Source organism: Coregonus lavaretus, assembly GCF_964263955.1.
Source record: "Coregonus lavaretus genome assembly, chromosome: 24".
NCBI lineage: Eukaryota > Metazoa > Chordata > Actinopteri > Salmoniformes > Salmonidae > Coregonus > Coregonus lavaretus.
In genome coordinates, this window is record NC_140011.1 from 43,182,325 (window position 1) to 43,205,864 (window position 23,540).

The following is a 23,540-nucleotide window of genomic DNA, read 5'->3' on the forward strand; positions in this document are numbered from 1 at the left end:
CATATGACATATTATGCAGTCTTCCTTCCTTCTGCTTCTCAACCAGTAGATGTCAGTAGAGATCTTCATAACAACCTTTGTTCTGTCAGTGAAACAGCAGTGGATATTCAGACTGTAATCGTTGTACAAAACGTTTCCTCCCTCTGTCTCCCTCCACCCCTCCTCTTCCTCTCTCTCTCTCCCATGTAGACCCATGTGGACCACATTATACACCAGCAGCCATTTAGCAGGTGTTGACACTGTAAAAACATATGTATAAATTATTAGTTAATGTTGTTTGTCTTTGTGTTGATAGAGCTGTATATGATCCCCCCATTATTCATAAAAACAACCTGCAGCACTGGTGTCATGCATTTCAGTCTGAAGTTTAATAACTCACTTTATTTAAAAATTGACTTGTTTAATGTAGTACCATAATCATTGATTTCAATGATGTAGATGTTATACAGATGAAATGCTTGTATACCATTGTATTATTATATGTGTACATTGAGTCATACTGTGCCATAGAGACTTCCTTGTACCTTCCATTTATGTAGACTGTGTAAAGAACAAGCTAATAAAGTATGTTCCCTTTGAGCGATAACTCTGTCAATCATTTACTTTACTGTTAGCTAGTCTTTATATCAAGGCTACCTTCAAAGCTGCAATCTTGAACAAGGTTTGGCAGCATTGCATGAATAGGTACAGAAACTATATCTCTTCTAGTTTATTGAAGAAAATATAAGTTGTCTGTTTCCTAGTCCTTGATAATAGTATAACTATGGCCTGGTTTAGGATTTATTGAAGGGTGACTATTTCATGGAAACCCGTTCATCTCAATAATTTTTCTGTGATTCTTGTTCAAAACTAGTTCTACTTCCTCCCTCCAAATGGGAGTAGCTCTTCTAGTTTATTGAAGTAAATATCAATTGTTTCCTAGTCCTTCATAATAGTCCATAACTATTGCCTGGTTTAGGCTCTATTGAAGGGTGACTGTTTCATGCTAACCCCTTCATCTCTAGTTCTACTTCCTCCCTCCAAATGGGAGTGGCTTTGACTGAACAGCAGAGGGGAGGTGATCGTGAACGTAGGAGACGGTACAGCGAAAAGAAACACTGACAAATGGCTTCATCAAGCACAACAAAACCCTGTAAGTTGACCGAGTTTATTGATTCAAACAGTAGACAATTACTAGCTATTGTTGTGAACATTTAAATATGTTTTTGAGCACCTCAGTTTACTTATATAACATCGTGTCCTCCCATGCCATTCTACTTTCACTTTCATTTGAGGTGCTCTGAAAACGTAATAACATGAAGTAGTATAACAATAAGTGTTTTTTTCACCATGGGAGTATGAATATATTCCATCCCTATCTTGGGACAGTTTTTCTATTAGTTAGACAGCTCAGTGGGAATTGCAGATTAAAGTTATTTGTTACAAAACCCAGGGAGTATCAACGCAAGTGTGTAACTTTATGAAAGTAGCATACGCAAAACTAATTTTCAGTGTGATGTTTTTTTTTTCTTCAAACTTTCAAAAACTACATTCTTCAAACTTTCTTCAAACTAAATTCACATGAACATGAGTGTATGATAGACAAGAGGATTTAATAATCTGTTAATATTGCAGTATGAATTTTATATGATGTATTCAATGTGTCATTCTGTAGTGGAGAAGGATGAAGACACAGACAAACAGACTCTGCGTAGAAGAAGAAACTCCAAAAGTGATGGTCCAGACAGTAAGTAGAAAAATAGTATTACAATTGTTTTTGAACATTTACCAATAGTTTAATGAACTAGTCATATTTGTTTTGCGTTGACTATCCACATTTCAATTTGGCAGCCAGTCGGGAAGAGGAACGATTATTAATCTCAATTTATATTTTTTACGGGAGACCCACTACTGGGCCAACCATGATGTAACATTACTCATGTTTTCTCCTTTACCTCTCTCCTGTAGTGTCCATGACCAGGATTGTACTGGTGGGGAAGACTGGCGCTGGAAAAAGCTCTTCAGGAAACACAATCCTGGGGAGGAGAGCTTTTAGAGATGATAGATCGAGCTCTTCTGTAACTAAGGAGTGTTGTAAGGAGACAGAAGAGATGGCAGGGAGGCAGGTCTGGCTAGTGGACACACCAGGATTATTTGACACAAGCCTCCCTGACAGTTACTTAGAGACAGAGATCAGTAAATGTATTAACATGACGTCACCTGGTCCACACGCAATCGTATTGGTCATGAACGTAGGGCCTTTCACAAAGGAGGAACAGAACGTAGTAAAGAAAATCAGGGCGTTATTTGGAGAAGAAGCTAGCAAGTATACCATGATCCTCTTCACCCATGGGGATGAGTTGGGTGAAGGTGGCATTAAGCAGTATGTGAATGAAGGACAGACGGACCTCAAGAGACTTATGGAGCAGTGTGGTGGAAGGTACCATGTTTTTGACAACACCAAGATGGAAAACAGGGGACAAGTTCTGGATTTCTTTGAGAAAATTGACCACATGGCGGCAGTAAACGGTCAAGACCACTACACCAACGACAAATACCAAGAGGTGGAGAGAAAGCTAAGTACCAGAGAAGAAGAGTTGAGGAAGCAGTATGAAGAAGAACTGCGGAAGCTAGAAGAAGAAGAGAAGAAACTGCCTCCCAGATACCAGGAGGAAATGAAGAAGCTACAGAGTAAAATTAAGACACTGAAGCAGTCAACGGAGGAGGAAGAAAAGAAACTTGAAGAACTACAACTCCTGGATCAAAACAAAATCCGGCGAATCACGGAACACAAGCGTTATTATGAGAGGAAGTTGAGGGCTGTGAGGGAGGAAGCAGAGTTAACCCAAGATAACAAAGGAATGTCCACAGAGGTCTATAACAAGTTACAGGATCTTCATCTCTGAAACAGCTGGTGATTGTGATGGTTGTGTTTATTTCTCCCCACTTTAATTTGCGCTCCCTACTGAACCACTTGCTGAATCCATCAGGAACTATGCTGGTATTGACAACCCAAGCTGGGAACAACAACCAATACAATGTAATTATATGCATATGATATATTCATATTTGAGTAACATTTTGAACCACCAACTTGTCATCCTTGACATCATCTTTTTGTCATTTTCTGGCTATGAAATGGATTACTCAGAGGCTATGCTGCTGGTGATGTCACATCTCTAACAAATTTCACATTTAAAGGGAAACTGAAACAATCATGACTACTTAACAAAAACGCAACAATCAAGTCTCCATTGTATGGGTAGAATGTGTTAAATTATTGTAATTGCCACAACTTAGGCGATAATACAGAATGTCAACAGTATCCTCTTTTAACCATGGCAACGTCCCAAACAGAACATTAGCTGTCTTTATTAAAATATCAGCAGGTTTGTTGCTGTTCTTTACTGTGTTTTTACAACTCATAGCTTCAATAGCAATGTGTCCGATGATTCTTATGTGCAATGTCTTGTTCATTGAATTAATTTAGTAACAGTATGTAAATAGAATGTGAAAATTATCTGTGGGTGTAAATAGTGGCTTGTAAATTTAAAAGTGACTAAAAGTGTATTTTCTGGCAAACAAATAAAAAACCCAGCACTCATTACAAATGTATTTAGAAAACATTTAAGTTGTTTTCAATTTACCCTTTGTGTTTAAGTGGTAAATTATAAACAATGTATAGCCTTATTACATAGTTAAAACTGTCATGTTAACCTCATGGACTGTCAGGCCGGGATTCAATCAAAATGGGCATTGTCCACAAGAGCAGTGCACTGTCAACAATGCACCTTTAAAAGGCAATGTCACGGTTGTCAAGCATAGATTACCTTTGTAAGTCAAGTGCAGTGTCCTTGTCAATCCAACCTTTGATTGAATCCTGGACTTAGTCCTTGCATCCATGGTCCATCTATTCATTTAATTTCTTCAGCCCCATCTGCCAGCTTAATAGTAATCAATGTTTTATCTAGAAATACATGTTTCACACTGCAATACATGTTAATATAAAGTAATTGCTTTTCCACAATGCAATGCTCACATTAGTTTTGATATGATTCTCTTCTCATTTGATAAAATACATTTTACTATTACTTAATCAATCTGCTCTTAATTGATAATCACTTAACCATTTGGTAAAACTATAGCAGGTTTTCCTACTTACAAAGCATGTAGAGGTCTGTAATTTTTTATCATAGGTACACTTCAACTGTGAGAGACGGAATCTAAAACAAAAATCCAGAAAATCACATTGTATGATTTTTAAGTAATTAATTTGCATTTTATTGCATGACATAGTGGGGGAAAAAAGTATTTAGTCAGCCACCAATTGTGCAAGTTCTCCCACTTAAAAAGATGAGCGAGGCCTGTAATTTTCATCATAGCTACACGTCAACTATGACAGACAAATTGAGAGAAAAAAATCCAGAAAATCACATTGTAGGATTTTTAATGAATTGATTTGCAAATTATGGTGGAAAATAAGTATTTGGTCACCTACAAACAAGCAAGATTTCTGGCTCTCACAGACCTGTAACTTCTTCTTTAAGAGGCTCCTCTGTCCTCCACTCGTTACCTGTATTAATGGCACCTGTTTGAACTTGTTATCAGTATAAAAGACACCTGTCCACAACCTCAAACAGTCACACTCCAAACTCAACTATGGCCAAGACCAAAGAGCTGTCAAAGGACACCAGAAACAAAATTGTAGACCTGCACCAGGCTGGGAAGACTGAATCTGCAATAGGTAAGCAGCTTGGTTTGAAGAAATCAACTGTGGGAGCAATTATTAGGAAATGGAAGACATACAAGACCACTGATAATCTCCCTCGATCTGGGGCTCCACGCAAGATCTCACCCTGTGGGGTCAAAATTATCACAAGAACGGTGAGCAAAAATCCCAGAACCACACGGGGGACCTAGTGAAAGACCTGCAGAGAGCTGGGACCAAAGTAACAAAGCCTACCATCAGTAACACACTACGCTGCCAGGGACTCAAATCCTGCAGTGCCAGACGTGTCCCCCTGCTTAAGCCAGTACATGTCCAGGCCCGTCTGAAGTTTGCTAGAGTGCATTTGGATGATCCAGAAGAGGATTGGGAGAATGTCATATGATCAGATGAAACCAAAATATAACTTTTTGGTAAAAACTCAACTCGTCGTGTTTGGAGGACAAAGAATGCTGAGTTGCATCCAAAGAACACCATACCTACTGTGAAGCATGGGGGTGGAAACATCATGCTTTGGGGCTGTTTTTCTGCAAAGGGACCAGGACGATTGATCCGTGTAAAGGAAAGAATGAATGGGGCCATGTATCGTGAGATTTTGAGTGAAAACCTCCTTCCATCAGCAAGGGTATTGAAGATGAAACGTGGCTGGGTCTTTCAGCATGACAATGATCCCAAACACACCGCCCGGGCAACGAAGGAGTGGCTTCATAAGAAGCATTTCAAGGTCCTGGAGTGGCCTAGCCAGTCTCCAGATCTCAACCCCATAGAAAATCTTTGGAGGGTTGAAAGTCTGTGTTGCCCAGCGATAGCCCCAAAAACATCACTGCTCTAGAGGAGATCTGCATGGAGGAATGGGCCAAAATACCAGCAACAGTGTGTGAAAACCTTGTGAAGATTTACAGAAAACGTTTGACCTGTGTCATTGCCAACAAAGGGTATATAACAAAGTATTGAGAAACTTTTGTTATTGACCAAATACTTATTATCCACCATAATTTGCAAATAAATTCATAAAAAATCCTACAATGTGATTTTCTGGAAAAACATTTCTCATTTTGTCTGTCCTAGATGAAAATTACAGGCCTCTCTCATCTTTTTAAGTGGGAGAACTTGCACAATTGGTGGCTGACTAAATACTTTTTTCCCCCACTGTAAGTATTTGATACATCAGAAAAGCAGAACTTAATATTTGGTACAGAAACCTTTGTTTGCAATTACAGAGATCATACGTTTCCTGTAGGTCTTGACCAGGTTTGCACACACTGCAGCAGGGATTTTGGTCCACACCTCCATACAGACCTTCTCCAGATCCTTCAGGTTTCGGGGCTGTCGCTGGGCAATAAGGACTTTCAGCTCCCTCCAAAGATTTTCTATTGGGTTCAGGTCTGGAACTGGCTAGGCCACTCCAGGACCTTGAGATGCTTCTTACGGAGCCACTCCTTAGTTGCCCTGGCTGTGTGTTTCGGGTCGTTGTCATGCTGGAAGACCTAGCCACGACCCATCTTCAATGCTCTTACTGAGGGAAGGAGGTTGTTGGCCAAGATCTCGCGATATATGGCCCCATCCATCCTCCCCTCAATACGGTGCAGTCGTCCTGTCCCCTTTGCAGAAAAGTATCCCCAAAGAATGATGTTTCCACCTCCATGCTTCACGGTTGGGATGGTGTTCTTGGGGTTGTACTCATCCTTCTTCTTCCCCCAAACACGGCGAGTGGAGTTTAGACCAAAAAGCTCTATTTTTGTCTCATCAGACCACATGACCTTCTCCCATCCCTCCTCTGGATCATCCAGATGGTCATTGGCAAACTTTAGACGGGCTTGGACATGCGCTGGCTTGAGCAGGGGGACCTTGCGTGCGCTGTAGGATTTTGATCCATGACGGCGTAGTGTGTTACTAATGGTTTTCTTTGAGACTTTGGTCCCAGCTCTCTTCGGGTCATTGACCAGGTCCTGCCGTGTAGTTCTGGGCTGATCCCTCACCTTGCTCATGATCATTGATGCCCCACGAGGTGAGATCTTGCATGGAGCCCCACCCCAAGGGTGATTGACCGTCATCTTGAACTTCTTCCATTTTCTAATAATTGCGCCAACAGTTGTTGCCTTCTCACCAAGCTGCTTGCCTATTGTCCTGTAGCCCATCCCAGCCTTGTGCAGGTCTACAATTTTATCCCTGGTGTCCTTACACAGCTCTCTGGTCTTGGCCATTGTGGAGAGGTTGGAGTCTGTTTGATTGAGTGTGTGGACAGGTGTCTTTTATACAGGTAACGAGTTCAAACAGGTGCAGTTAATACAGGTAATGAGTGGAGAACAGGAGGGCTTCTTAAAGAAAAACGAACAGGTCTGTGAGAGCTGGAATTCTTACTGGTTGGTAAGTGATCAAATACTTATGTCATGCAATAAAATGCAAATTAATTGCTTAAAAATCATACAATGTGATTTTCCGGATTTTTGTTTTAGATTCCGTCTCTCACAGTTGAAGTGTACCTTTGATAAAAATTACAGACCTCTACATGCTTTGTAAGTAGGAAAACCTGCAAAATCGGCAGTGTATCAAATACTTGTTATCCCCACTGTATATATATATATATGTATACTGTATGATATTGACAAGATCAGAGATGTACTGTATGTAACAAATGCATCCCCTAACCAGTAAACATGTATCCAAAATGGAGTTGCTGGTGTCTTTTTTGATGCGTTACTAAAATTGCTATGGCCAATACACTACTGTAATATATGCCATTCACTTTTATCCAAAGTGACAACAGTGAGTCCACACCTTTTCATATTTGACCCCAGTGGGAATCGAACCTGAGCAATATAGGACCCCCTACAAGACATAAGTAGAACACTGTAAAATACAATACATTATTAAAATACAGGTGGAATATGTACGATCGCAATCCCCATGAGCGTGCCACCTTCCTCCAGGCCATGGATGAGGCATGTAATGACATCAATCCAGACCTAGGTCAGGCTTGGATTTGCCATGCCAAAAGTTTTTTTTCCCCAGGTGCATGAACAATCAGGACATTTACTGTGATGTCGATGAGGCCAACTTCTCAACGTAAGGTCATTTCATTTGTTTAATTTGATTACAGTACATCTACAGAATAATGTAAATATATATGAACAATACATTTATTTTTTTGCATGAATGATTGTGAAAGATGTCTCCAATGATCACACCTTTGATCACACGTGATAGAAATGATGGAAACTTGATTTTCAGTTAATTTTGATGGGTAGTGAAAGTGTATTGCCTGATGTGAGAACGGTGTAATGTACTGTAATTTACATTCAAAAGGCAATTTTGAAACATGTATCTTGTATTGTTTGCTGTTTGATTAACTGGTTGTTAAAATAACAAAATTGAGAAGATATCATTATGTTGTATTTTGGTGATTAAATCAATGTTCTCATGGTATTTCACTGTAAACTTATATTTTGGATCAATGGTTGTGTAGTGAAAGATGTCAACAAAATAATACTTGCTGTGTTGTGTAACCAGTTCTGTACTAACAGTTTTGAAACTTCACCACATACTTGTGACAGTAACACCAAAACAATCTAAATAATCTCATAGTTTACAGTCCACATCAGGCCTGCAAGTCACATTATACTGGCTTGCAAAGTGATGTGTAATTCCTATTGGAATCGAGACAGTGTAGGGATATCCAACACTTTGAATTTTATTCACCTGCAACCTGCATTCAGAATAACTGCCAGGGTTGGAAAGACTGTGATATGAGAATACCTAAAGCATGTAAACTGGAACAACCATTTCAGTAACGGGTGCAATTAATCCAAGTAACAGATTGAAATAGATAAGAAAAATTGAAGTTATTTATATTTGATTAGCATAATATGAATTAATCAATGCAAAAACAGATATTGACACAAACAATTCCAAAAATCTACCTGTAATAGAGCATGCTGGGAAATATGATAATGAGGGGTGTGGTTTTGGTTCAACCCTGGTTATTAACACCAACAGTCTTTTCTTTACACCATTGAGTGTTAATTGAACTCTTACAGTGTTCATTTTACTCCTGAATCAACACTAGAAACGTTACACAGAAATATCAGCACTAGTTAACACTGGCCAGTGTGCTGTATGCTATGATAGGGACACATTTGCAGGCTTCCATACGTTTCAAGAACATTTTAGAAGTCTGAAGAACTGTAGATGCCACGTCAAGAACCCCACACTTAACTCAAATGTTATTTATCGAAGCAATAGTTCTTCAAGGAACCTTAAATGCCGACCTGCAGTTCTTCTGCGGACCCCACTTTGAGAACCCCTGATCTAAAGGACTGCCTCTCTGAATATATACCTGGTTGGACCCTCAATATTGTTACATTTTGTCAGACGCCAGACTTTTTAATATACCCTGGTGAACCGCATGAAAAGTGCTAAAGCAGCTTTGAACTTTTACACCCCCAAATTCTGGAGTGCCCAGCCCTACCACGCAATATCAGGGAGGAAAAAACTGTTAACTCTTTTTAAGGCCAGATAATGACTCACCATTTTAGTTTTTAATTATCTGGCTGCTTTTGTCTTCTTTTAATATCCTATTTCTATTATTGTGTTTGTCCTCATTGGTGTCATTCTGTGATTTATTGTTTACAATGTTCACTTTTAATCAATTTGTAATATTATTTTATTATGAACAGCACCTTGAGTTGAGGTCTCTGACACGTGCTATATAATTAAAGTGATGGTTATTATTATAAAATAGAACAAATACATGCAAATACATTAATTATTTCATGAACTCATTCTATAATAATTTCGTTTAAAACATGAATGTACCATTTCCTCCTGAGACTGGTATAAAAGTAGGATATATGATATATGTTCATTTTAGGGAGGAGGGATACGGATGTTTAGTAAACTTGCTTTATCTATACAGCTGCTGCAAGGCCTCGAGAAAGTGGGGTTGGAATGATTTCATCAATTCAGTAGCCTAAATTCAAAGAAGGATGTGAATTGTGAACTGAAAAATCATCTTTGAAAATATATTTTTTAATTGTAATTAGGGGTCCTTCTATTATGGTAATTTAACGTAGGCTATATAGCGCATGCCTATAATTGGCTACAACATTCATCTTATAAAGCCTAACATATGTCTAGTCCTATTGTAAATGACAGTCGACCTATGACTGCTATAAAATGCCTGCTAGACGAGTGCAACAGGAAGCCAACTGACGATGAGACCCTACCTTATTATGTGCTGTGTGAAAGTGAAACTAAAAAATAGGCTCCGACATTTTGTACAGGATAGAGACATTTTACTTTTGACTGCAGCTCATGTCCTCCATTGATGTCTGTAAATACAGAATCGACCCAGGATCCTATTTGCATGTACCAATTAACATGAATGTTTTATGGCACCAGGTTATAGGAATATAGACTAGTTTACTCTTTGTCATGTGGCATATTTGACGTTAAAGCCGTCTTTGGATCAACAGTATTCAGAACATGTTGCAGTAAATAATTATTTACTGAAATTACCGAACAAGTTGACACTCTTATGACCGGACAGTTTCATTATTTGGCAACTTGGTTGTGACAAAGAAAACGGAGTAACACTCGTGACCATTTCTATTGGATTTAACGTCAGACAATGCAGTAAATTACGTCAGAGCTGCCATCTTGTGTAAATAATAGAACACAACACAGAGTTAGAATTGGGTCAATCAGGAACAGCAGCTCAGATATTGGTATTCAAGGTGAATGTCTCCAGGTGTCTGCTCTACCTTCACAAACATAGAATAGAATAGATTTGGAACTTTATTGTCCATCTAACAATTAAAATGTGTATTCTTCAATTCCTAACCCTCCTTATATGACACATGAGAGGCTGGTAGCAGTACAGTGTCAGCTGCTGACCAGCACCCCTGAAGTAGTTACAGTATGTGCCTTGCTCAAGGGCACAACAGCAGTAGGCAGCACTTGATATTCTGACACCAGCAACCCTCAAGTTGCCGGATCACTTTTGGATTTTCCCTATCAGCACTGGGATTCGAACCAACAACCTTCTGCAAATCATGACGAGGTGTAGAATTGCTAATTGGGATGTAAGACGATTTGTGTCAGTGATATGACTTCAACATACCAGCAGTACATGGATAGGTATGGAAACTAACATCTCATCTCATACTCACAGCTGTGATGTGATTTAGTATTTTCCCCTTAATTTAACCCCTTCCTTATTGAATAGCAGTTTGAACCTTGTATTCTGGACTGTGTACAAAATTCAATCCTGTCTTAAATATTCCTCCAAAAGATTGTTTCTGAGAAATCTTCTTATTGCATATATAACATACAGCTAACTGACCCTAGAGATGCCGACCAGCTGACAGATACACACCTAAGCACACACTTTCAAATAATAATAATAAAACATTATATGACATATTATTCAGTCTTCTGTCCTTCTGTTTCTCAACCAGTAGATGTCAGTAGAGATCTTCATAACAACCTTTGTTCTGTCAGTGAAACAGCAGTGGATATTCAGACTGTAATCGTTGGACAAAACGTGTCCTCCCTCTGTCTCCCTCCACCCCTCCTCTTCCTCTCTCTCTCTCCCATGTAGACCCATGTGGACCACATTATACACCAGCAGCCATTTAGCAGGTGTTGACACTGTAAAACATATGTATAAATTATTAGTTAATGTTGTTTGTCTTTGTGTTGATAGAGCTGTATATGATCCCCCCATTATTCATAAAAACCACCTGCAGCACTGGTGTCATGCATTTCAGTCTGAAGTTTAATAACTCACTTTATTTAAAAATCGACTTGTTTAATGTGGTACCATAATTATTGATTTCAATGACCTGATGTAGATGTTATACAGATGAAATGCTTGTATACCATTGTATTATCCTATGTGTACATTGAGTCATACTGTACCATAGAGACTTCCTTGTATCTTCCATTTATGTAGACTGTGTAAGGAACAAACTAATAAAGTATGTTCCCTTTGAGCGATAACTCTGTCAATCATTTACTTTACTGTTAGCTAGTCTTTATATCAAGGCTACCTTCAAAGCTGCAATCTTCAACAAGGTTTGGCAGCATTGCATGAATAGGAACAGAAACTATATCTCTTCTAGTTTATTAAAGAAAATATAAGTTGTGTCTGTTTCATAGTCCTTGATAATAGTCCAAATTTAGGATTTATTGAAGGGTGACTATTTAATGGAAACCCGTTCATCTCAATAATTTTTCTGTGATTCTTGTTCAAAACTAGTTCTACTTCCTCCCTCCAAATGGGAGTAGCTCTTCTAGTTTATTGAAGTAAATATCAATTGTTTCCTAGTCCTTGATAATAGTCCATAACTATGGCCTGGTTTAGGATGTATTGAAGGGTGACTGTTTCATGCTAACCCCTTCATCTCTAGTTCTACTTCCTCCCTCCAAATGGGAGTGTCTTTGACTGAACAGCAGAGGGGAGGTGATCGTGAATGTAGGAGACGGTACAGGGAAAAGAAACACTGACAAATGGCTTCATCAAGCACAACAAAACCCTGTAAGTTGACTGAGTTTATTGATTCAAACAGTAGACATACCTGGTTACTAGCTATTGTTGTGAACATTTAAATATGTTTTTGAGCACCTCAGTTTACTTATATAACATCGTGTCCTCCCATGCCATTCTACTTTCACTTTCATTTGAGGTGCTCTGAAAAAGTGTGTAATAACATGAAGTAGTATAACAATAAGTGTTTTTTTCACCATGGGAGTATGAATATATTCCATCCCTATCTTGGCTACAGTTTTTCTATTAGTTAGACAGCCCAGTGGGAATGAATAACCACATCATTGCAGATTAAAGTTATTTGTTACAAAACCCAGGGAGTATCAACGCAAGTGTGTGACTTTATGGGAAGTAGCATATGCAAAACAAATTTTCAGTGTGATGTTTTTTTTCTTCAAACTTTCAAACCTAAATTCTTCAAACTTTCTTCAAACTAAATTCACATGAACATGAGTGTATGATAGACAAGAGGATTTAATAATCTGTTAATATTGCAGTATGAATTTTATATGATGTATTCAATGTGTCATTCTGTAGTGGAGAAGGATGAAGACACAGACAAACAGACTCTGGGTAGAAGAAGAAACTCCAAAAGTGATGGTCCAGACAGTAAGTAGAAAAATAGTATTATAATTGTTTTTGAACATTTACCAATAGTTTAATTAAATAGTCATATTTGTTTTGCGTTGACTATCCACATTTCAATTTGGCAGCCAGTCGGGAAGAGGAACGATTATTCATCTCAATTTACATTTCTTATGGAAGACCCACTACTGGGCCAACCATGATGTAACATTACTCATGTTTTCTCCTTTACCTCTCTCCTGTAGTGTCCATGTCCAGGATTGTACTGGTGGGGAAGACAGGCGCTGGAAAAAGCTCTTCAGGAAACACAATCCTGGGGAGGAGAGCTTTTAGAGATGATAGATCGAGCTCTTCTGTAACTAAGAAGTGTTGTAAGGAGACAGAAGAGATGGCAGGGAGGCAGGTCTGGCTAGTGGACACACCAGGATTATTTGACACAAGCCTCCCTGACAGTTACTTAGAGACAGAGATCAGTAAATGTATCAACATGACGTCACCTGGTCCACACGCAATCGTATTGGTCATGAACGTAGGGCCTTTCACAAAGGAGGAACAGAACGTAGTTAAGAAAATCAGGGCGTTATTTGGAGAAGAAGCTAGCAAGTATACCATGATCCTCTTCACCCATGGGGATGAGTTGGGTGAAGGTGGCATTAAGCAGTATGTGAATGAAGGACAGACGGACCTCAAGAGACTTATGGAGCAGTGTGGTGGAAGGTACCATGTTTTTGACAACACCAAGATGGAAAACAGGGGACAAGTTCTCAATTTCTTTGAGAAAATTGACCACATGGCGGCAGTAAACGGTCAAGACCACTACACCAACGACAAATACCAAGAGGTGGAGAGAAAGCTAAGTACCAGAGAAGAAGAGTTGAGGAAGCAGTATGAAGAAGAACTGCGGAAGCTAGAAGAAGAAGAGATGAAACTGCCTCCCAGATACCAGGAGGAAATGAAGAAGCTACAGAGTAAAATTAAGACACTGAAGCAGTCAACGGAGGAGGAAGAAAATAAACTTGAAGAACTACAACTCCTGGATCAAAACAAAATCTGGCGAATCATGGAACACAAGCGTTATTATGAGAGGAAGTTGAGGGCTGTGAGGGAGGAAGCAGAGTTAACCCAAGATAACAAAGGAATGTCCACAGAGGTCTATAAAACGTTACAGGATCTCCATCTCTGAAACAGCTGGTGATTGTGATGGTTGTGTTAATTTCTCCCCACTTTAATTTGTGCTCCCTACTGAACCACTTGCTGAATCCATCAAGAACTATGCTGGTATTGACAACCCAAGCTGGGAACAACAACCACTACAATGTAATTATATGTATATGATATATTCATATTTGAGTAACATTTTGAACCATCTATCCCTGTCATCCTTGACATCATCTTTTTGTCATTTTCTGGCTATGAAATGGATTACTCAGAGGCTATGCTGCTGGTGATGTCACAGCTCTAACAAATTTCACATTTAAAGGGAAACTGAAACAATTATGACTACTTAACAAAAACGCAACAATCAAGTCTCCATTGTATGGGTAGAATGTGTTAAATTATTGTAATTGCCACAACTTAGGCGATAAAACAGAATGTCAACAGTATCCTCTTTCAACCATGGCAACGTCCCAAACAGAACATTGGCTGTCTTTATTAAAGCAGAAAAACAACCACAATGCAATGCTCACATTAGTTTTGATATGATTCTCTTCTCATTTGATAAAATACATTTTACTATTACTTAATCAATCTGCTCTTAATTTATAATCACTTAACCATTTGGTAAAACTATAGTAGGTTTTCCTACTTACAAAGCATGTAGAGGTCTGTAATTTTTATCATAGGTACACTTCAACTGTGAGAGACGGAATCTAGAACAAAAATCCAGAAAATCACATTGTATGATTTTTAAGTAATTAAATGTATCTTGTATTGTTTGCTGTTTGATTAACTGGTTGTTAAAATAACAAAATTGAGAAGATATCATTATGTTGTGTTTTGGTGATTAAATCAATGTTCTCATGGTATTTCACTGTAAACTTATATTTTGGATTAATTTTTGTGTAGTGAAAGATGTCAACAAAATAATACTTGCTGTGTTGTGTTACCAGTTCTGTACTAACAGTTTCGAAACTGCACCACATACTTGTGACAGTAACACCAAAACAATCGAAATAATCTCATAGTTTACAGTCCACATCAGGCCTGCAAGTCACATTATGCTGGCTTGCAAAGTGATGTGTAATTCCTATTGGAATCGAGACAGTGTAGGGATATCCAACACTTTGAATTTTATTCACCCGCAACCTGCATTCAGAATGACTGCCAGGGTTGGGAAGACCACGATATGAGAATACCTAAAGCATGTAAACTGGAAAAACCATTTCAGTAACGGGTGCAATTAATCCAAGTAACAGATTGAAATAGTTTAGAAAAATTGAAGTTATTTATATTTGATTAGCATAATATGAATTAATCAAAGCAAAAACAGATATTGAAACAAACAATTCCAAAAATCTACCTGTAATAGAGCATGCTGGGAAATATGATAATGAGGGGTGTGGTTTTGGTTCAACCCTTGTTATTAACACCAACAGTCTTTTCTTTACACCATTCAGTGTTAATTGAACCCTTACAGTGTTCATTTTACTCCTGAATCAACACTAGAAACGTTACACAGAAATATCAGCACTAGTTAACACTGGCCAGTGTGCTGTATGCTATGATAGGGACACATTTGCAGGCTTCCATACGTTTCAAGAACATTTTAGAAGTCTGAAGAACTGTAGATGCCACGTCAAGAACCCCGCACTTAACTCAAATGTTATTTATCGAAGCAATAGTTCTTCAAGGAACCTTAAATGCCGACCTGCAGTTCTTCTGCGGACCCCACTTAGAGAACCCCTGATCTAAAGGACTGCCTCTCTGAATATATACCTGTTTGGACCCTCAATATTGTTACATTTTGTCAGACGCCAGACTTTTTAATATACCCAGGTGAACCGCATGAAAAGTGCTAAAGCAGCTTTGAACTTTTACACCCCCAAATTCTGGAGTGCCCAGCCCTACCACGCAATATCAGGGAGGAAAAAACTGTTAACTCTTTTTAACACCAGATAATGACTCACCTTTTTAGTTTTTAATTATCTGGCTGCTTTTGTCTTCTTTTAATATCCTATTTCTATTATTGTGTTTGTCCTAATTTCTATCATTCTGTGATTTATTGTTTACCATGTTCACTTTTAATCAATTTGTATTATTATTTTATTATGAACAGCACCTTGAGTTGAGGTCTCTGACACGTGCTATATAATTAAAGTGATGGTTATTATTATAAAATAGAACAAATACATGCAAATACATTAATTATTTCATGAACTCATTCTATAATAATTTCGTTTAAAACATGAATGTACCATTTCCTCCTGAGACTGGTATAAAAGTAGGATATATGATATATGTTCATTTTAGGGAGGAGGGATACGGATGTTTAGTAAACTTGCTTTATCTATACAGCTGCTGCAAGGCCTCGAGAAAGTGGGGTTGGAATGATTTCATCAATTCAGTAGCCTAAATTCAAAGAAGGATGTGAATTGTGAACTGAAAAATCATCTTTGAAAATATATTTTTTAATTGTAATTAGGGGTCCTTCTATTATGGTAATTTAACGTAGGCTATATAGCGCATGCCTATAATTGGCTACAACATTCATCTTATAAAGCCTAACATATGTCTAGTCCTATTGTAAATGACAGTCGATCTATGACTGCTATAAAATGCCTGCTAGACGAGTGCAACAGGAAGCCAACTGAGCATGAGACCCTACCTTATTATGTGCTGTGTGAAAGTGAAACTAAAAAATAGGCTCCGACATTTTGTACAGGATAGAGACATTTTACTTTTGACTGCAGCTCATGTCCTCGATTGATGTCTTTAAATACAGAATCATCCAGGATCCTATTTGCATGTACCAATTAACATGAATGTCTTATGGCACCTGGTTATAGGAATATAGACTAGTTTACTCTTTGTCATGTGGCATATTTGACGTTAAAGCCGTCTTTGGATCAACAGTATTCAGAACATGTTGCAGTAAAAAATTATTTACTGAAATTACCGAACAAGTTGACACTGTTATGACCGGACAGTTTCATAATTTGGCAACTTGGTTGTGACAAAGAAATCAGAGTAACAGTCGTGACCATTTCTATTGGATTTAACGTCAGACAATGCAGTAAATTACCTCAGAGCTGCCATCTTGTGTAAATAATAGAACACAACACAGAGTTAGAATTGGGTCAATCAGGAACAGCAGCTCAGATATTGGTATTCAAGGTGAATGTACCCAGATGTCTGCTCTACCTTCACAAACATAGAATATGACATATCTGGAACTTTATTGTCCATCTAACAATAAAAATTGAAATGTGTATTCTTCAATTCCTAACCCTCCTTATATGACACACGAGAGGCTGGTAGCAGTACAGTGTCAGCTGCAGACCAGCACCCCTGAAGTAGTTACAGTATGTGCCTTGCTCAAGGGCACAACAGCAGTAGGTAGCGCTTGATATTCTGATACCAGCAACCCTCAAGTTGCCAGTTTACTTGGATTTTCCCCATCAGCACTGGGATTCGAACCAACAACCTTCTGCAAATCATGAGGAGGTGCAGCATCGCTAATTGGGATGTAAGGTGATTTGTGTCAGTGATATGACTTAAACATACCAGCAGTACATGGACAGGTATGGATACTAACATCTCATCTCATACTCACAGCTGTAATGTGATTTTGTATTTTCCCCTTAATTTAACCCCTTCCTTCTTGAATAGCAGTTTGAACCTTGTATTCTGGACTGTGTACAAAATTCAATCCTAGTCTTAAATACTCCTCCAAAAGATGTAAATTGTTTCTGAGAAATCTTCTTATTGCATATACTACATACAGCTAACTGACCCTAGAGATGCCGACCAGCTGACAGATACTCACCTAAGCACACACTTTCAAATAATAATAATAAAACATCATATTACATATTATGCAGTCTTCTGTCCTTCTGTTTCTCAACCAGTAAATGTCAGTAGAGCTCTTCATAACAACCTTTGTTCTGTCAGTGAAACAGCAGTGGATATTCAGACTGTAATCGTTGTACAAAACGTTTCCTCCCTCTGTCTCCCTCCACCCCTCCTCTTCCTCTCTCTCTCTCCCATGTAGACCCATGTGGACCACATTATACACCAGCAGCCATTTAGCAGGTGTTGACACTGTAAAACATATGTATAAATTATTAGTTAATGTTGTTTGTCTTTGTGTTGATAGAGCTGTATATGATCCCCCCATTATTCATAAAAACTGAATATGCAGCACTGGTGTCATGCCTTTCAGTCTGAATTGTATTTATGTCTAAATAACTCGCTTTATTTAAAAATCTGACTTGTTTAATGTGGTACCATAATGATTGATTTCAATGACCTGATGTAGATGTTATACAGATGAAATGCTTGTATACCATTGTATTATCCTATGTGTACATTGAGTCATACTGTGCCATAGAGACTCCCTTGTACCTTCCTTTTAAGTAGACTGTTAAGAACAAACTAATAAAGTATCTTCCCTTTGAGCGATAACTCTGTCAATCATTTACTTTACTGTTGTTAGCTAGTCTTTATACCAAGTGTACCTTCAAAGCTGCAATCTTGAACAAGGTTTGGCAGCATTGCATGAATAGGTATAGAAACTATATCTCTTCTAGTTTATTGAAGAAAATATAAGTTGTCTGTTTCCTAGTCCTTGATAATAGTCCATAACTATGGCCTGGTTTAGGATTTATTGAAGGGTGACTGTTTCATGCTAACCCCTTCATCTCTAGTTCTACTTCCTCCCTCCAAATGGGCGTGGCTTAGACTGAACAGCAGAGGGGAGGTGATCGTGAACGTAGGAGACGGTACAGGGAAAAGAAACACTGACAAATGGCTTCATCAAGCACAACAAAACCCTGTAAGTTGACTGTATTTAATGATGCAAACAGTAGACAATTACTAACTATTGTTGTGAACATTTAAATATGTTTTTGAGCACCTCAGTTTACTTATATAACATCGTGTCCTCCCATGCCATTCTACTTTCACTTTCATTTGAGGTGCTCTGAAAACGTAATTACATGAAGTAGTATAACAATAAGTGTTTTTTTCACCATGGGAGTATGAATATATTCCATCCCTATCTTGGGTACAGTTTTTCTATTAGTTAGACAGCTCAGTGGGAATTGCAGATTAAAGTTATTTGTTACAAAACCCAGGGAGTATCACCGCAAGTGTGTGACTTTATGGGAAGTAGCATATGCAAAACAAATTTTCAGTGTGATGTTTTTTTTCTTCAAACTTTCAAACCTAAATTCTTCAAACTTTCTTCAAACTAAATTCACATGAACATGAGTGTATGATAGACAAGAGGATTTAATAATCTGTTAATATTGCAGTATGTCTTTTATATGATGTATTCAATGTGTCATTCTGTAGTGGAGAAGGATGAAGACACAGACAAACAGACTCTGGGTAGAAGAAGAAACTCCAAAGGTGATGGTCCCAACAGTAAGTAGAAAAATTGTATTACAATTGTTTTTGAACATTTACCAATAGTTTAATGAACTAGTCATATTTGTTTTGCGTTGACTATCCACATTTCAATTTGGCAGCCAGTCGGAACGATTATTAATCTCAATTTACATTTCTTACGGGAGACCCACTACTGGGCCAACCATGATGTAACATTACTCATGTTTTCTCCTTTACCTCTCTCCTGTAGTGTCCATGACCAGGATTGTACTGGTGGGGAAGACAGGCGCTGGAAAAAGCTCTTCAGGAAACACAATCCTGGGGAGGAGAGCTTTTAGAGATGATAGATCGAGCTCTTCTGTAACTAAGGAGTGTTGTAAGGAGACAGAAGAGATGGCAGGGAGGCAGGTCTGGCTAGTGGACACACCAGGATTATTTGACACAAGCCTCTCTGACAGTTACTTAGAGACAGAGATCAGTAAATGTATCAACATGACGTCACCTGGTCCACACGCAATCGTATTGGTCATGAACGTAGGGCCATTCACAAAGGAGGAACAGAACGTAGTTAAGAAAATCAGGGCGTTATTTGGAGAAGAAGCTAACAAGTATACCATGATCCTCTTCACCCATGGGGATGAGTTGGGTGAAGGTGGCATTAAGCAGTATGTGAATGAAGGACAGAAGGACCTCAAGAGACTTATGGAGCAGTGTGGTGGAAGGTACCATGTTTTTGACAACACCAAGATGGAAAACAGGGGACAAGTTCTGGATTTCTTTGAGAAAATTGACCACATGGCGGCAGTAAACGGTCAAGACCACTACACCAACGACAAATACCAAGAGGTGGAGAGAAAGCTAAGTACCAGAGAAGAAGAGTTGAGGAAGCATTATGAAGAAGAACTGCGGAAGCTAGAAGAAGAAGAGATTAAACTGCCTCCCAGATACCAGGAGGAAATGAAGAAGCTACAGAGTAAAATTAAGGCACTGAAGCAGTCAACGGAGGAGGAAGAAAAGAAACTTGAAGAACTACAACTCCTGGATCAAAACAAAATCTGGCGAATCACGGAACACAAGCGTTATTATGAGAGGAAGTTGAGGGCTGTGAGGGAAGAAGCGGAGTTAACCCAAGATAACAAAGGAATGTCCACAGAGGTCTATAAAAAGTTACAGGATCTCCATCTCTGAAACAGCTGGTGATTGTGATGGTTGTGTTTATTTCTCCCCACTTTAATTTGTGCTCTCTACTGAACCACTTGCTGAATCCATCAGGAACCATGCTGGTATTGACAACCCAAGCTGGGAACAACAACCAATACAATGTAATTATATGCATATGATATATTCATATTTGAGTAACATTTTGAACCATCTATCCCTGTCATCCTTGACATCATCTTTTTGTCATTTTCTGGCTATGAAATGGATTACTCAGAGGCTATGCTGCTGGTGATGTCACAGCTCTAACAAATGTCAAATTTCACATTTAAAGGGAAACTGACACAATCATGACTACTTAACAAAAACGCAACAATCAAGTCTCCATTGTATGGGTAGAATGTGTTAAATTATTGTAATTGCCACAACTTAGGCGATAAAGCTGAATGTCAACAGTATCCTCTTTTAACCATGGCAACGTTCCAAACAGAACATTAGCTGTCTTTATTAAGGCAGAAAAACAACCATATTGTGTCTGAATATAAGTACCTGGGCTATTAGACTCTACATTTAACTTGTCCAACTTTAGACATATAATAAATAGTCTTAACACTAAGGTTTATATAGATGCTGTGATATTTTCTCACGTCCTATTGCATGACCAGTTGGTCACAAGCAGGAGAACCAACAATCAAACAAACCAGTGTAATCTCTGTAAAAGCGTGTCATTGCATTGCATGTTTTTGATCAAAATAATGAATACTCATCACCATTGTTTAATTCTCAAGAAACAAGTTTAGAACGTTTTTGTAAATTTTCTAACTTAAAGCTGCTTTTTAAATGTTTACATGGACTTACTTGCTCCACAACCCTCATGCAGTCAAGTGACTACTTTACTATCTATGAGGTCACATACTAGAGGAGCAGTGAATGGAAAATGTACAGTTCCAGTGTGTAGAACAGCTTTTGCCCAATCAGCATTTTCTGTAAAACCAGTTCACCACTGGAACCAGCTTCCAGAAAACTTAGAATGATTGGCGAGTGTCAGTGATTTTACACAGTGAAAAGGTGGTTAAAATTACAGCTGGTTTATAGCCACTTATGAAACTTTTTTGTTACTGTTTTTTTACAACTCATAGCTTCAATAGCAATGTGTCTGATGATTCTTAAGTGCAATGTCTTGATTTCTGTGTTGAAATGTATCTGTATGTCCTGACCTCTGTTTTATTAATCTAAATTTTAATCAAACATTTTATTACATTTTTTAAAGGTCTTGTGTTTGTATGTTTTCTGTTATTTTATAATGTTTTTCTTGTTGATATGTTCACCTGCCCGTGGGCTGCAGATGGAAATGAGCTGTTGGCTAAATCTGGTACAACACATCTTTTCTCAAGTGTACTGAAACGTATGTTTTTGTTGTTCAAATAAACATAATAATAATATGAGTGCAGATGATTGACTGAGAATGACAGGGCAGCAACCTATCTCCAGTCAATGGTCAAACCCTACACCTTAGCCTGAGCACTGTCAAGGTTGAGCGTAGATGTGGTGTGGAATCAAGCGCAGGACACACAGAGGCTTCGTACTAACATCTTTAGTGAAGACAACAAAAGAACAAGCCAACACGGCTAAATACAACCCGGCAGGCAAGCGAACTTTACGCACACCGGTAAATGTACAAAACAAAAGGTGCACACTGTGCGGAACTCTCTACAAAACAATGCCGAGAGAATAAATGAACTAGCATCCCAAGTTGACAACGAACAATTACACACAACACATGACAAAACCCAAGAGAATTTATAGGACACATAATGAACACTAACAAGGAACAGGTGTAACAAAACAGACCAAACCAAACAAACATCGAAACATAGAACGGTGGCAGCTAGTACTCCGGAGACGACGACCGCCGAAGCCTGCCCGAGCAAGGAGGAGGGGCCGCCTCGGCCGAAACCGTGACAAGCACTCCGTTCTACCACTGGTCTCTTGACTCCTCCACAAGGGTTTAAACCATGTCGAATTCCTCTGGCTTCTGTTATCTTGGTCTGTCAGTATCACCCACCCAATGTCAGTGTGTTAAGATGAGTTCACACAGACAATCTGAGAAAATCTAGACTCATTCATACAACTGGATTCCATCAGTTTGGCAGTGTGACAGGGTTGGATTGATGATGGTTATGTTCATTGAATTAATTTAGTAACAGTATGTAAATAGAATGAAAAATATATGTGTGTGTAAATAGTGGCTTGTAAATTTAAAAGTGAATCAAAGTGTATTTTCTGGCAAACAAATAAAAAACCCAGCACTCATTACAAATGTATTTATTTAAAAAACATTTAAGTTGTTTTCAATTTACCCTTTGTGTTTAAGTGGTAAATTATAAACAATTTATAGCCTTATTACATAGTTAAAACTGTCACGTTAACCTCATGGACTGTCAGGCCGGGATTCAATCAAAATGCGCATTGTCCACAAGAGCAGTGCACTGTCAACACTGCACCTTTAAAAGGCAATGTCACAGTTGTCAAGCATAGATTACCTTTGTAAGTCAAGTGCAGTGTGCTTGTCAATCCAACCTTTGATTGAATCCTGGCCTTAGTCCTTGCATCCATAGGTCCATCTATTCATTTAATTTCTCCAGCCCCATCCGCCAGCTTCATAGTAAACCATGTAGGCCTAGTGGGGCTCCCATTTGGCTGAAACACAAATCTGGACTGAAGCTTTTAGGCTTTACTTGTATGGAAATGCTGGTCAGAGGCTGCTGAAAGTAACAAAATAGCCAGAATAAAAAACCTATCTGGATCTATCGAGAAGTGAGAAAACAGATAACAAATATTTAAGTGAACTAACACTTTAAACATGATTATACTCCCCACCTGATTTTTGCCATTCACTACTTGGCAAACATCACATAGCATACATTTGCATATATAGCACATATCTTTGGCTGTCTCTGGCACTCTGGCTTTACTTTGCTGTCACTATCT

General features: G+C 38.5%; 3 protein-coding genes across 3 annotated transcripts in view; all 3 read left to right on the forward strand.

Annotated features, from left to right (window-relative positions):
• Window positions 1–1,034: 1,034 nt before the first annotated feature.
• LOC311099892 (GTPase IMAP family member 8-like) lies at window positions 1,035–14,859 on the forward strand. The gene is made up of 6 exons (XM_084140611.1): window positions 1,035–1,132; window positions 1,655–1,726; window positions 1,948–2,863; window positions 12,229–12,245; window positions 12,792–12,863; window positions 13,085–14,859. Exons 1-6 carry the CDS (start codon window positions 1,105–1,107, stop codon window positions 14,020–14,022), a joined length of 2,043 nt encoding a protein of 680 aa, XP_083996737.1. The 5' UTR covers window positions 1,035–1,104; the 3' UTR covers window positions 14,023–14,859.
• A 1,821-nt stretch (window positions 14,860–16,680) lies between these two features.
• LOC311100024 (GTPase IMAP family member 4-like) overlaps window positions 16,681–23,540 on the forward strand; it is a gene marked incomplete at its 3' end in the record, with an annotated part of 35,450 nt that continues 28,590 nt past the window's right edge. Inside the window, exon 1 of the mRNA XM_084140755.1 lies at window positions 16,681–16,874. The remainder of the gene's footprint in view (window positions 16,875–23,540) is intronic.
• LOC311100026 (GTPase IMAP family member 9-like) lies at window positions 18,742–21,971 on the forward strand. The gene is made up of 3 exons (XM_084140756.1): window positions 18,742–18,834; window positions 19,356–19,427; window positions 19,642–21,971. Exons 1-3 carry the CDS (start codon window positions 18,807–18,809, stop codon window positions 20,577–20,579), a joined length of 1,038 nt encoding a protein of 345 aa, XP_083996882.1. The 5' UTR covers window positions 18,742–18,806; the 3' UTR covers window positions 20,580–21,971.

What these genes read in the sequence shown, in the direction of transcription:
- LOC311099892 (XM_084140611.1), top strand. Translation starts at nt 1,105, where the DNA reads ATGGCTTCATCAAGCACAACAAAACCCT. An exon ending in ATCAAGCACAACAAAACCCT is followed by an intron (nt 1,133 to 1,654) that starts GTAAGTTGACCG and finishes GTCATTCTGTAG; the next exon opens with TGGAGAAGGATGAAGACACA. An exon ending in CAAAAGTGATGGTCCAGACA is followed by an intron (nt 1,727 to 1,947) that starts GTAAGTAGAAAA and finishes TCTCTCCTGTAG; the next exon opens with TGTCCATGACCAGGATTGTA.
- LOC311100026 (XM_084140756.1), top strand. Translation starts at nt 18,807, where the DNA reads ATGGCTTCATCAAGCACAACAAAACCCT. An exon ending in ATCAAGCACAACAAAACCCT is followed by an intron (nt 18,835 to 19,355) that starts GTAAGTTGACTG and finishes GTCATTCTGTAG; the next exon opens with TGGAGAAGGATGAAGACACA. An exon ending in CAAAGGTGATGGTCCCAACA is followed by an intron (nt 19,428 to 19,641) that starts GTAAGTAGAAAA and finishes TCTCTCCTGTAG; the next exon opens with TGTCCATGACCAGGATTGTA.